Source organism: Hippocampus guttulatus, chromosome 14 (assembly GCF_054856545.1).
Source record: "Hippocampus guttulatus isolate MCC_2025c chromosome 14, RoL_Hgut_1.0, whole genome shotgun sequence".
NCBI lineage: Eukaryota > Metazoa > Chordata > Actinopteri > Syngnathiformes > Syngnathidae > Hippocampus > Hippocampus guttulatus.
In genome coordinates this window covers 16,367,715-16,381,306 of record NC_141274.1, presented here as the reverse complement: position 1 = coordinate 16,381,306, position 13,592 = coordinate 16,367,715, and the positions used below count along the sequence as shown (strand labels likewise).

General features: G+C 45.2%; 1 protein-coding gene across 4 annotated transcripts; it reads right to left on the bottom strand.

Moving 5' to 3' along the window:
• Positions 1 to 228: 228 nt before the first annotated feature.
• On the bottom strand, positions 229 to 13,129 carry LOC147195366 (dynein, cytoplasmic 1, intermediate chain 2a-like). Of its 4 annotated transcripts, none has more exons than XM_086129196.1 (17): positions 12,960 to 13,129; positions 11,658 to 11,766; positions 11,471 to 11,585; positions 9,686 to 9,827; positions 8,217 to 8,279; positions 7,894 to 8,015; positions 7,159 to 7,248; positions 6,650 to 6,812; positions 6,463 to 6,562; positions 4,765 to 4,890; positions 3,537 to 3,683; positions 3,344 to 3,457; positions 3,040 to 3,173; positions 2,248 to 2,392; positions 1,765 to 1,905; positions 1,529 to 1,654; positions 229 to 1,205 (listed from the first exon to the last, which is right to left on the bottom strand). In XM_086129196.1, exons 2-17 carry the CDS (start codon positions 11,763 to 11,765, stop codon positions 1,104 to 1,106), a joined length of 1,938 nt encoding a protein of 645 aa, XP_085985322.1. In that variant the 5' UTR covers position 11,766; positions 12,960 to 13,129; the 3' UTR covers positions 229 to 1,103. The 4 variants fall into 4 exon arrangements, with proteins under 4 accessions (XP_085985322.1, XP_085985323.1, XP_085985324.1 ...); XM_086129197.1 differs by having other exon boundaries at positions 9,686 to 9,770; XM_086129198.1 differs by lacking the exon at positions 8,217 to 8,279.
• Positions 13,130 to 13,592: the final 463 nt, after the last annotated feature.

Genomic DNA, 13,592 nt, shown 5'->3' with positions numbered 1-13,592 from the left:
ACACCCCCTTGGTCTATACATAAGAACTTGTAGTGCCTTTGTTCTCATGAATGGTTATCCAATGGAATTGCAATGTGCAGCTAGCTAACTAGCTTTAGAGCGCCTCGTTGCAATGTGGAGAAGCCCTGCAACGTCCCAGTGGTATATATTCCATCCGCTGGTGGCTTTATTTACACACATTTTAGTCCAACAGGTAGTTGTTTGCACTGAGAAACAATATCCAGGTAGTCACATTTTTTTCATTGTTTTTTAATTAACAAGGTCTCAAACCATTGTTCATGACATTGAGAAACATTTTGATAAGGACTAGTTAGACTGTTACACAGACAGAAGGAAAGGTTTGGACGGTAAAGTGGCTACAAAAAGGACCTGTGGATTATACCTTCATCAACAAAGTCCACTTTGATCTTAAAAATGTGAATACAGTACTATTCTTAAGCACCGCATGGCACACAGTTAAACGCTGAAGCCTGGATTGCTTTAAAGGTTAAAGCTTCAATGCTAATTATGTGTGCTTTAAGTACAAAGCAGAAAGAAAGAAAACATATCATATTTTAAATAAGTGCAAGCAGCAGAATAAATATTAAATATTGAAGTGGTTAAAATGTAACACTTCTCAGGCTGCAGCGAAATAGTGTGACCAAGTTGTGCTGATCAGGTCAGGCGTATCCTTTTTTCATTATTTGCCGGACACATTCCCACCATGTGCACAAGGGTGTTGTGGAAATAGTAAAACTTGTCTTGGCAAAAACAATAAAATAATCAGAAATTGGGAGTATGATGATGCAACTCCAAAGGGTTGCATATTAGCATAGAGCTTCGAATGTTAAAAGTTCCGATTTAGATTACAGTATTTAGTTTTCCAGTTTGCCATACTTGATTTTTGCTCTAGTACTGCCGCCAGAGACTTTGGACAACCTAAAATGCACTCAAAATGTAACAATATCTACAAATCTCAAAAGTGTTCTATTAAAATCTAACACTGCACACATCTCCAGGCCAAGTCGGGATCTCGAAAAGGGGTTAGAGGATAAGTCGGATGGCAAAGCTCCACTCGTGTGATTTTGGGATGTAGTGTATGGAAAAGAAGAGCGCTTGCATCGTCAAACGTTGGTGAGCTCCTCGGCTTCGTCTCTGTTCTCATTGATGTCGGCCAGAGTCCTGACGAAGCGCGTCCACTCGTCAGCCTTGGGCACGCAGATTTGCTGAAGAAAAGATGAAAGACGATGAAAAGCAGCTGCCAACGGCAGTGGTGATCAACTAACCAACTTTGCTGCTGTGCTTAAAGGGGAAGGAAGTCAAACCCCAAATTTTCTTTGGGATATGTTCTATGCAGCCCCAATAGTCTACAAACGGTATTCTGATTAATATTGCATTTGTGGAATATGAACATAATCCACCCGCTTTTGTCCGTTTTGTCACTCCCTCGGGGGCACAGGTACGGACCAATGATGGCTCAGCTTGCGAACGTCACATGGAGAACAAACCACATTTGGAATGTGCTCATTTAGTGGCTGCTTTCGCTCACCTCGCCCACATCGTACACCTGCACTTGACCCTCAGAGTCTCCGGTGGCGATCTCTTTTCCGGAGTGAGCCCATCGCACGCGGTTCAGCGCTGGAGCCCCTTCCACATACACGCTGGCAGTGGGAACCTGGTGAACAATAAGCGGTGCTACTGTGAGATGACCGCCTAAAGCCTCCCCGCACCCCAAAAACAGAATGTTACGATCGGTTCCACCGAGTCCTCTTCCTGTGGGCGTACCTCTGTGTCACTGTTGAGGTTCCACAAGTCCAGACGTCCGGCCAGGTCCACGCAGGCGAAGAGTGCAGGGTGCGTCGGAGACCACATGGCATCGTACACGTAGTCGCAACTGTCCTCGAAGGAGTACAGCGGGCGGGTGCTCTGCGTGGAGGAAATTGATTGGCAAGAATGAGAAGAAAAAAAAACCCCAACAAAAAGTCATATCCTGACTGCTATTTGGAAATGCACACTGTAAGTCTGTGGTTTGCAGTCCTGTTCCTGGAGGGCCACTGTCCTGCCTGTTTTATATGTCCACTTGCTGCAACAAATCCGATCGCTAAATCGGCAACACAAATGATGGCTAAATCAGCAAGGTCTGCAGATGCTGGATTACGATCTTGCGGATCATTTGAATCAGGCCAGTTTTGCAGCAGGGATAGATGGAAAACAGCCAAGACAGCAGCCCTCCAGGCACAGGATTGAAGATAACTGACATCAAGTCACCTTGGTGCTCCACAGTTTGACAGTCCAGTCGAACGAAGAGGAGATGAAGAGATGAGAGAAGTCCACAGGTCCTGCTGCGGTATGACAGCTCAAACCCGTCACGGGGCCATGGTGGCCCTCGAATACCTCGGTGATGCCCGCCTTACTAAAAGGCAAACGCAAAACAACAGAATCAGCCTGGTGGGAAAGACAGTGGCAGTCCGTGCATTTTGGTGCCTTGGCCCTCAGTGGGGACTTTCATTCATCCATTTTCCGAACCGCTTTTATCCTCACTAGGGTCGCGTGGCGTGCTGGAGCCTATCCCAGCTGTCTTCGGGCAGGAGGCGAGGGACACTCTGAACCGGTTGCCAGCTAACCGCACAATGAACAACATCCACGCTCACACCGAGGGACAATTTAGAGCAGGGGTAGCCAACCAGTCAGAGACTAAGAGCCAATTTTTTTACTGTGTTACTGCAAAGAGCCACACGCACGCACGCACGCACGCACACTTTTTTGCCCAAAGATCGACTTTTGGAGCGACCAACCTCCCACGATGGACCCGATCGCGCACGTGCAAGCATACGAACACACACACACATGTACGAAGTGGAAGCAGTGCAGCCAAGAAAAACAAAAATGAAGAGAATAGACTGTTGGCAAAAAATGAATATACAATAGCAAGGAACAAAGATTAGACTTAACGTTGGAAATGTAGCTCAGTGCTTCTGCCCACCACACTAACCACACTGCCAGCAAGCCATTAACTTTGCTGCGCTCCTTTGTTGGAAGGGCTGTATGATGAGCACGCACCTCCCGTGCCGACAGGCGGTGTAGACGGACCCATCCTCGCTGCCCACGACAAAGTTGTTGACGTCGCCGAGCGGGAAGGCCATGGAAGTGACAGCTACTGCTTTGCTTTGCTTGAACACCAGCTCCAGACTGTCCTGTTGGAGGGACACACACACACACACACACACACACACACACACACACACACACACACACACACACACACACACACACACACACACACACACACACACACACATACCAAAAGACTCTTCCCAATTAATTGTCTTACGTGGATTTCAACAAGGGCAAGCGATGCTTATACCTGCGGCTGGGACAACATGTCCAGGCTCCATGAGCACATCTTGCCATCTGTGGAGATGCTGATCAAGTTGTTGGCGTTCTGGGTTCCCACCACGTTCACGCAGTAAACGGGATGCTGCGGCACAACAAGAACCGAGTACAGCGAGCGCGCGTCGATGTTGGTGGGAGGTGGAGCGACGCAGACGGGGAATTACAGTGTGTGCAGTGGCAGACAGCGGGGTTCTCTGGACCGGGGTTCGCTTGTTGCTGCGGTTGTCCCATAAGACAATCTGTCCCGAGTAGGTGCCGCCGACAACTAGGTTGGGGTGAAACTTGGCAAAGCCGGCTGACATCACCTCTGACTAAAGAAAGGCACACAAAACAGTCAAGCTTTATCTCAAATATATTTCGGTCGAGGCCGCTTAAACTGGTGATGACGCACAACAATTTGCAATAAATGACTATGTTGTATCATTTCAAAATGGCGTCACAGCAGATGAGGACCATCCAATAAAAGAAACCAACTGGAAGTTCTGATATGATTGTGACATGTCATATCATGTCACATAAGATAAAGACGACATCTCCGGGTCAGCCTATTTTTCCTTCTTAGAACCAAAAGGTGTATTATTACAATAGCAATGTGAAAAGGGGCAGCCATCTTGGGGAAATTTTCTGAACAGCATATCATTTGCACTTCAAAAGCCCTTCAAATTCTACATTTATCGTGCAGATCTCAAAAGTCAAAGTCAAAACTCAGAACTGTATCGTGAAAAAAAAAATCCTATTTGTAGGAGTCGATGCATCAAATACACTCACTATTTTTGCATCCATTTTTTGAATTGCTTACGCTCAGTATTAATTTTTCGAGGCCTCTCTTCCAGGACGCTGTCACATTTCCTGTTTCGTTTTGTGTGTAGCATGAACTTGTCTGAATTTTCTCTTCAGACCCTAATTGCCAGCTGTTTTGCTGATCAAAGTTTGATTTGTTCCAGCGAGACCTCTGCAAAGTGTACTCAATCACCCATGCGCTTTCAATTCGGGTCTGTCATGATGACATTACATCACCTTAGCGATGAGCATGGCTTCTTTGGCTCCCCCTCAATTAACCCTTTCAGGGACAGCGCTTACTACAGTGGGAAGCTTACCATGTCACAGTGTGCGTGAAAGGGTTAATTACTCCTTGTAATCCCTTTGTGAGTACCATCATTGGAAGAAGTGCAGCTCATTCGACCACAATAATATCAAGGAGTCCACTTGGAGGACAGCTATGAATTTCGGCCTGTATGATCTCATTGGATATTTTGGGACTTCTTTCCTCTTTTAAACAGTCTTTAACATCATAATATACCCTTACTGGATTGAAAAAACACGGTCATCATTACAAGATGTACTCTGCGTTGTTCATTCGATGCTGTTAGCAGAATGTGAACTCCCTCTAACCTGGCAGTGGAAGATGTACTCCGGGGTGTTCTTCTTGTATTTCAAGTTCCAGACAAGCGCTACTCCATCAGGCTCATGGGGAGAGTCCTCGTTATTGTTGTAGGAGGCCACAAGCAGCTCTGGGTACTGATGGAACGCAATCAGCTCATTAGGTAAGCGTCATTCACAGCAAAGTATACAAATACCCTGACTTAAAAGTGCCCCAATGTAAAAGTACAGCGGGGGGATAAAAATGAAGCAAAGGTGGAACTTCAGCTCATTGACAAATCACTTTGTAAACCAATTTTTAGGACGAACAGTGATCCCTCGTACAGTTAATGGGGACCGGGACCCTCCCGCAGATAAGTGAAAAACCGCGAAGGAGGGTATGTGAGTACCAGCATGTTTGTAAACAGTATTTATATTTTACATATTTGAGACAAAGACAGCGTTACACATATTTACTTAAATCTTTAATGTTAAAACCTTATACATTCATCAGCATTGCCTTCTGATACCGTTTTCCCACTGAAACTAGTGTATAGGAGTGAATCGTGGCGACACGCCACCAATTGGCATATTGTCCCTTTCCTATTGATCAACAGAAGGCGATTCAGCCCCCCGCCCCCCTCCACCACTTTGCGGCCGGGTACGTCACCACGCTGTGATTGCGTCGATGATACCGCGACAGATTTCTTGGTGGTAAACAAAGCAACATGGAAGCGAGTGTTCTTTTTCTTTATCATGCTTTTTACCGTCCTCATAATGGCTGAAAAGCAGCGGAGATTCAACTCTTTGCTACTAGTGTACTGAGACAACGTAGACGACGCGAGTTTTTGGCCAAAATTGTGGGGGGCGTGCTATATACGAGACCGATGGTGCGCAATGTTATGACGCATTACGCACCGCCCTATGTCATCACGTAATTACCGGGCAGCTACCGTGTCAGGCTTTCAAACTGCAAGTGATACGGAGCGGAGGCGATCACAACCCGCCTCCCATGGCGTGCTGGTGGACACGAATCGACACTGGCCAGTGAGCCTTTCCCACTGCCCAAAAAATGCGTGTTTTCCCGTGGTTTTGCGGCAGTGGGAATGGGGTATAATTGAGTGAGGCGAAGAGACTTGTGTTGGGAGAGGGGCTTTCACTTGACGCTCCGACAGTGTAGCCGCCGTTAGCCTCCAGCTAGCTCCTGGCCAGCTACCCCGCGCAGCCGATGTGTTTATAATAAGACAATTAATCGGTATTGAGGAGGAGGAGGCGAAGAGAGATGTGCTGCTTTTTTCGGACAAGCCATATCACCCTCTCTCTCTCTCTCACTCACTCACTCACTCTCTCTCTCTCTCTGCAGCACATGTAGCAAACACAACAGCGTGACGAAACACTGATCAGAGAGTCATCAGCTGATGAGACACTGATCAGAGAGTCAACAGGGAAGGTGCTGGGCAGGACTGCGAAGATGCGCAGCCAATCAGCTCACGGGATAAATCCACTCGTGCTGTCATTCATAGATGTCGCACCGGGAACCAATCATGCGTACAGTCATGTACAAAACCTCTGAGTCATTCTGCATTTTTTTTCTGAATACAGTACTTTGGTGGGGGGGGATGTTGTGAATCCGCGATAAATGAAGCGCGATACAGCGAAGGATCACTGTATATGCATTGGGTTGGCCAGGTGTGATTCGAAGTGATACATAGTCCTGTGTTACAAACCCACCTGAGGAGACCAGTCCAGACAGGTGACCACTCTGTTTTTGCTCCAGCGTTCATCTGCAAACTGTCTGCTCAGAACCAGCTTGGCACCCGCCTGCAAGTCCCTGAACAGGACAGAATGCATTGCTAGTCCTGGATTTCATCTCCGTCCTCCATTTTGTTTTCCCTCTCTCCTCATGAATGGGACTCACCCTTCCTTGTCCTCAAGATCTCGCCCACTGTAGTCAAAGCAGACGTCCACCTGCTCGCACAATGCCCGCTCCAAAATCCTGCTGCCTCGTTCGAAAAAAGCCAGGAAGTCCTCTGAGTGCAGGACCTGCAGCTTCTCTTCCTCTGTCAGCTCCTTGGGGGTGTCTATACACATATACACACACACACAAACAATTCTTTTTAATGGTGGCACGGTGAGCATCTGGTTAGCACCTCTGCCTCAGAGGTCATGGGTTTGATTTCAGGTCCTGGCCTTCCTGTGTGAAGTTTGCATGTTCTCCCCGTGTCTGTGTGGGTTTTCTCCAGGGTACATTCCAAAAAGAGGCATGGTAGGTTGATTGAAGGCTCCAAATCGTCCCTGGGTGTGGTTGTGAGCGCGAATGGTTGTTTGTGTATGTGTGCCCAGTGATTGTCTGGCAACCAGTTCAGGGTGTGTCTCATAGACAGTGTGATTTGATTTGACTTTGTCTGATGTTGTGATGTTACAAACCTTCCTCATGTTGGTCGCCCTGGTCTTCCTTCTCCTCCTGAGCATCCTCTGCTGGTGGGGGCGCACTTATCTCATCATCCTCATCCTCATCTGTAGAGCACACAAAATACACCCATGAAACAATTAAAAGAGTACTGTCACCTCCCACATATGGGTGGTTCTGCATTTGCAAATTTCGATTTTTTTGGTCTCCAGGACCTTTCTTCTAACAGTTCAAAACTCATCTATTGATAACATTTTGACTTTGGCGCCACCTGATTTAATTCATTGATAGTTGTCTGTGAAAAGTACGAGTGTGGTGATTTATTTGCCTCTGTGTGATGTCAGGGCAGTTTGTGTTTTAGGCTAATATGCTAGGTAATATTATTAGTGAGCCTGATGTGAGGATGGTGCAATTACGGTGACACAATTATCGCTGGCGTCGGTCCGAAACCTTGCCCCTCAAAAAGAAACCCATTTTTCAGGAGACGGCAAAAACGGCCTATTTCGTCAACCGTTAACACTTGATCTTCAAGCCACTTTCAACACTTGAGATTGGTCAATCGTTTGTAAAAATAACACCCTCACGCGTGGAATCACCAATAGTATAAATTTTGGAAAAATGCTTGTTCGTCATTTTGTGGCATTGATCCACAATTATGAACCTCTTTTATGAGGGAGGGGACGTCATTTATTTGCTATCCCCTTTCGTCCAGGAATAGCAAGCGATTAAAAAAAAAAAGTGTGTTTCTTTACCTGCTTTTTGATCTGTGTGAGCTTCAGTGGGGGTCTGGGTTTCTTTTGAATAGGAGACCATTTCTTTGGGGACAATGTCCACTTGGATCACTTTAGACATGCCGAGCCTCACAGCCCCACGCCTGCATAGAGGCATCACAGCTCACATGAACATACGAGCAAGAATGCAGCGCCGGAGAAAACTTGAGATGACAGGAGACATGGTGATGAGGGCTAACAGACATATGACTAACACTCAAACATATTTGGACACTCGTGAGTTGAAACTTTCGAGAAGCCAATTAAAGGCTGGTAGCTACAAGAGTTGAGAGGAGGAGCAGTACCCCATCAGCTCAGAGTCGGAGTGGAGTTGCAGAGTAGAGGGGTCAGGATCCCAATGCAAAGTCCTTAAGGGGCCAAACCACCAGACCAGAGTTAGCAAGAGACAGAGAGACGGGAGAAAGTGGACACGTGGACAGCAGCGGGACGAACCAATCGCACAAGGAGACGGCTCAAGGGTGAGATGGGATCAAGTTAAAGATGGAGGAGTCAAAAGAAGGTAAGGAAAGAAAGGGGAAAAGAAGAAGAAGCTCGTGTTAATCGGGTAAACATCAGCGTGCTGCGGAAAAGGCAAAGAGGTCAAGGGTCAGCATTTGTCACATACAGTATACTCCAGCGTGATGTGTGCAAACTTTGGTGCTCAGGGGCCAGCATTGATTTTCAAAATGGACAGTGCCACCTTATTTGTAGATGAAATTGTTCAATCGTGTCATCAAAATTGTTTTGGGAAGAATAGATTGGATTATTGTCTTTGCATTTTGGTCTTATTATTATATATGATTAAATGACTCAACCAAAAGTACTTCATTATAAATACAAAATGGGTTGTTTTACTAATGAACCGCCTTTTATTTTTCCGAGGGATGTCACGAACTAATCTTTTTAGAATCGATTATTCGAGCGATTATTCCATCGATTTACTTGAGTAATCAGCATGAACGTTCGGCGCCGGAAAAGAGCGTCCTCAGCAACAAAAGTCCTTGAGGAAACACAGAAGTGGCCAAACATTGCTTACAGATTGCCACAAATATTCTTGTGTCGAGCAATTTTTGTCGTTGACTTAACCCCGCTGGCTATTTTTCCCCCAGTCCTAATTTTTCCATGTCCAATAAATTACTTCACTATTTAATAAGATAAATGATATTTGAATTCACCAATTTTAGAAGGAAAAACATTTACCGGTAAATAATGCAGCAAATATTAAGAGGCTCCCCTGATCTATGATAATGAGCTAATGTGTCAACATTTCTGCCTTTAGAAAAACAATAACGCTCAGTCTTAAGTCGCATTAACAGAAAGTTAATTTCATTTGTTCATTATCGTGGTTGTAGAGTTGTACACCAGAGAGAAGTTGCATTATGGTGCTGAACAATGTAAACACAACAGAAAGTATTTTGTTTTATTAATACCGTATGCATTACTACCTTCAAACGGAAGTCAAGCCAAAAATGTTCTTTGCAATAGTTTAATCAATGCTGTCAACTGAATTGGACGTCAAAGTCTCCGCGGGCGTGTCACACGTGAGCAAGCCCAGCAGGGGGCAGCGCTGCTTAAAACGTCAGCCTCCCGGGTGGATTTACTTGCCTAATTCCTATTGCACGACATTAATCAGTGGCGATAAAGAGAACATGTTATTGCAAAGAAGTTTGGGGACTTGGCTTCTGCTTGAATACAGTGTTGAATGTAGCTAATGAAGTGTCTGCTTCTCTCACTCTTTCTCACAAATATACACAGCACGCATGTGCGCACGCACCTTGGTCCTGCGTTTCCGTCCCCGGAATCCTGGCTTCCCGCGTCGCTGGCCACTGATTTGTTGGAGGGAGACATGGGGGCGGGGACTAGGTAGTGAAATAGACAGGTATCCTCTGTTACTACCCTCAGGGGCTGAGCTGTGGCTGTTTGACCGGTGGGTGGTGGGAGTGAGTGGGAGAGTGAGGGGTTTGTTGGAGTAGCAGTGGCGCGCGGATGAGTCAAGCATGCAGCAGGGGGGGCCCACCCAACGACACGTGCGCGCACACACACACACACAGATACAGGAGAAAAGAGAGAATGAACATAAATGACAGGCGGGCTTAGGTATCATGCACAAAGCGGTCGGATAATGTGCGAAGAGAGGGGTGAACACAATTTAGCCAAACTGCAACATTAGACTTTGTTCAAGCTTCACCGTATCAAGCAGTCCATCAGAGGTGATCCCAGATACTGTCATACGTACAGTGATACTTTGACTTAAGCATTAACAGTGTACCATGCAATATTACAGGCACGGTACAATTGTCAGAAGGAATAAGGATGAAATTAACAGGTTCTTGCTATTCAATATTTGGAAGCGTATCCACTTGAAGTGATCGATCATCATTGGTCTTTTTCACGTGCCGTGCACATTGACTGACGCGTCAGATTAAATTCTTCCACAAGAAATGGCTTGAACAAGGTATGAAGTCCAGCAAATGTCAAACGACAAAGTGAAAGTCGAGTCAATTTTTTTCTTTGTACCCTCATACGCTTAAAAGGATTTTGTGGAAATAAGAATGAAGCAGGGCAGCACAGTGATTTACTGGTTAGTATGTCAGCCTCACAGTGCACAGGTGGAAGATTCGATTCAGGCCCTGGCCTTCCTTTGTGGAGTTTGCATTTTTTTCCCCATGCCTTTGTGGGTTTTCTCCGGGTACTCTGGTTTTCTCCCACATTCCAAAAAACATGCATGGCAGATTAATGGAACACTCTAAATTGTCCCTAGGTGTCATTGTGAGTGCGGATGGTTGTTCATCTCTGTGTGCCTTGCGAGTGGCTGGCAACTAGGGATTACCCCCTACTATCCGAAGACAGCTGGGATAGGCTCCAGCACTGCCGCGACCCTTCTGAAGATAAGCAGATTAGAAAATGGATGGATGGAAGAAAATGAAGCAAAGCCACACGGGCTGAGCTTGCCAACGTCATGGCTCACCTGTTTTCTGGGTTTGGTCACATGACGTTTGCAACCTGAGCCCAGGGGCGCTGCTGTCATGTCAACTGCAGTCGATAGCATGAATAGCAACGTGTAAAGTTGAAATGAAAAAGCCACAGATTTGGTTGCATTATTGTTTTCATCTGAGTTCACACTTCACATCACATTGGTTTAATTTTGTGAAGTTGGCATCGTGATTGCGTAAAAGCCTACAAGTCAGTTTAAACAGCTCAAATTGAGGTAGATAAATTAGATGTGTTTCATATTAATTAATGGTTTATTTGCCTGTATTTTAGCAGTAGCTAAACTATAAGACCAAAACATTTCCATATAATCAATTTGATATTATTGATTTTTTTTATTGCTTGTGTTTGTTTCAAAAATAAATGAAATGAGGACATGGGAAAAATAATTGCAGATTACATCACAATGGCAATACTGAGGAGGGGAAAAAAACGGCAATTAGACTCTTTTTGAAAATTGGTCAGCCTTAAGGTCAAGTCAAAGTACCACGACAGTGAAACAAACAAACAAAAAAAGATGTGCATGCTGCTGCGGTGTGTGTGTGTGTGTGTGTGTGTGTGTGTATACCATGTTGTATGTCAGGGGTAATGCCAACACTCTGCAGCAAAGCCTCGGCTTCCTTTCTCTTCTTCTCCAGGTCTGAGTCTTCGCCACCTGCCTCCACAGCACGCTTTGAGTCTCCCTGCAGAGGACAAGGACAAGCTCAAAGAGCACTTCCAACCTCTTAATATGTGTTATTGTTCAGGCGACTAACATCCTTCTTCTTCTTCTCCTCTTCTTTTCTCTTCTTCTCCTCTCGAATCTGCGCGATGCGCTGTTTCTTCCTCTCTAGCTCGGCCTTCAGCTCACTCTTGTCGGACATACTGTGGGATGACGGCAGCGTTTGCTCATCACTTACATCAGTGAATTAAAGAGGACATTCTGTCTTCAAGGCACTTCTCAGAAAAATGAAAACAAAAACACAATCACAATCACAAACAATACATACTGGAAAGAGTTAATACAAGTTCATGTGAGTACAAACAAGAGCATGTTGATTTCGTGGTAGTTTAGAAAGAAATTTGTCGCAGCCTGGTGGGGCCTGCGTCAATGAACGTGTGAGTGTCCCAATCACAGTCACATAGTGGCCCTGGGTGACTGTTAACGTAGATCCCTATTTTTGCAGCTCTGCAAAGTATAAACATGTGAACATGGGATTACTTTAACCTCCGTTTTGACGAACAAAACCAGTGTTTATGTGATGCCTGGGCTGATTCACCAAGAAAGGAAGAAGTGGCCCCGGGGCTGTCACACTATTAATATGAGAACAGCTGCTTATTACAATGCTCTCTTTATATTTCCCCAGTGTGGGACAAATAAAGGATATCTTATATATGTGTTCATGACTGAGATTGGGCATTCTTTTTCACTAAAATGTTTGTTTGTTTGTATAATCTCGTACTCACATAATGCGGTCCAGTCAAGAATGCACAGCTCATAATAAACCAAATAAGATCAACCAGTAAAATGAAAATTAAAGCTAAAAAAAAGAGATGAAAGAAATATTAACTTTAATGAAACTCGAATACTCAAATAATCGAAACTGAAAACCCTTATGAAATAACCAGGACGGATAAACATACCAACAACGGTGTCATTCGCAGAGAATTAAAACACATAACTAGTTGTTTTTAACGTGCACTCCTACTTTTGCCCATGTATGACGTCAGCACTTCCAAGATGCTAAATACTGCTCCTCCCGCTGTCCTGACAACTATATATCCCAACAGTAGCTATTGTGACAAATTGAAAATGTATTCAAAACGAGTGAGGTTTTAGTCACTTGACCATGTCAGATAAATGTCTCCCACATAGTGGCGACCCTGTCAAACATGTTTTGATCGAATTACCGGTAAAAGCCTCACTGTCAGCCTGGACCAGCAGGTCGCTGTCTAAATTAGCATGCTAATCCGAGAGGGCCCGCGACAAGCCACGCCAAAAAAAATAAAAATAAAAACAACAAAAGCCATATCGCCGAAGCACGTCGAGGGAAAAAAAATGGAAAGGGAATGAGCACCTGACGTCCAAGTAAAACAGTTCAGTGACAAAGCAGCCCGGTGTGGTTGGCCTGATTCCCGAGGAGAACAAAAATAAGGGATGGGCGGTGATGATGCTGGAAACTGGAGTGCAAGACAAGACCCAGACGCCGCCCGGCCCCTGCGGCCGCTTTCTTCGTCGAAGCTTTTAATGAAACAAGCCGGGAATTACCGCCGCCTACGGGCGAGAATTGTACAGAAAAGTTGTGAACAGATCTTGTATTTCCGGTCTGGCCGCGGAAAAACGCATAACCTGCGCAGGAAATACTCATTTGTGCGTTTGACATTTTTTCCATGAATAATTGGGGTGTCTGGGAAGCATATGGAGCGCACCTTTTCTCCCTATACCTTAGCTTTCCTTAGCTGTAGTTTAGAGGTGCGCTTGGTTTTTTTACCCAACTGTCCAATGTTTTTGTGCACATTGTACTGACTCCGTGGCCACAAATATAGTATTTTGTGCACAATTTTGATCTATACATGGGTGGGGATTTAATTGTGGCCACAGTCCAAAAACACAAAGTAGATATAACATGCACGCATACTACAAATTTTTGGCCATAAAATAGCTTGAAAATGTGTGTGTGTTTTGGGGGCCGGGGTTCAGCTGTGGTTAC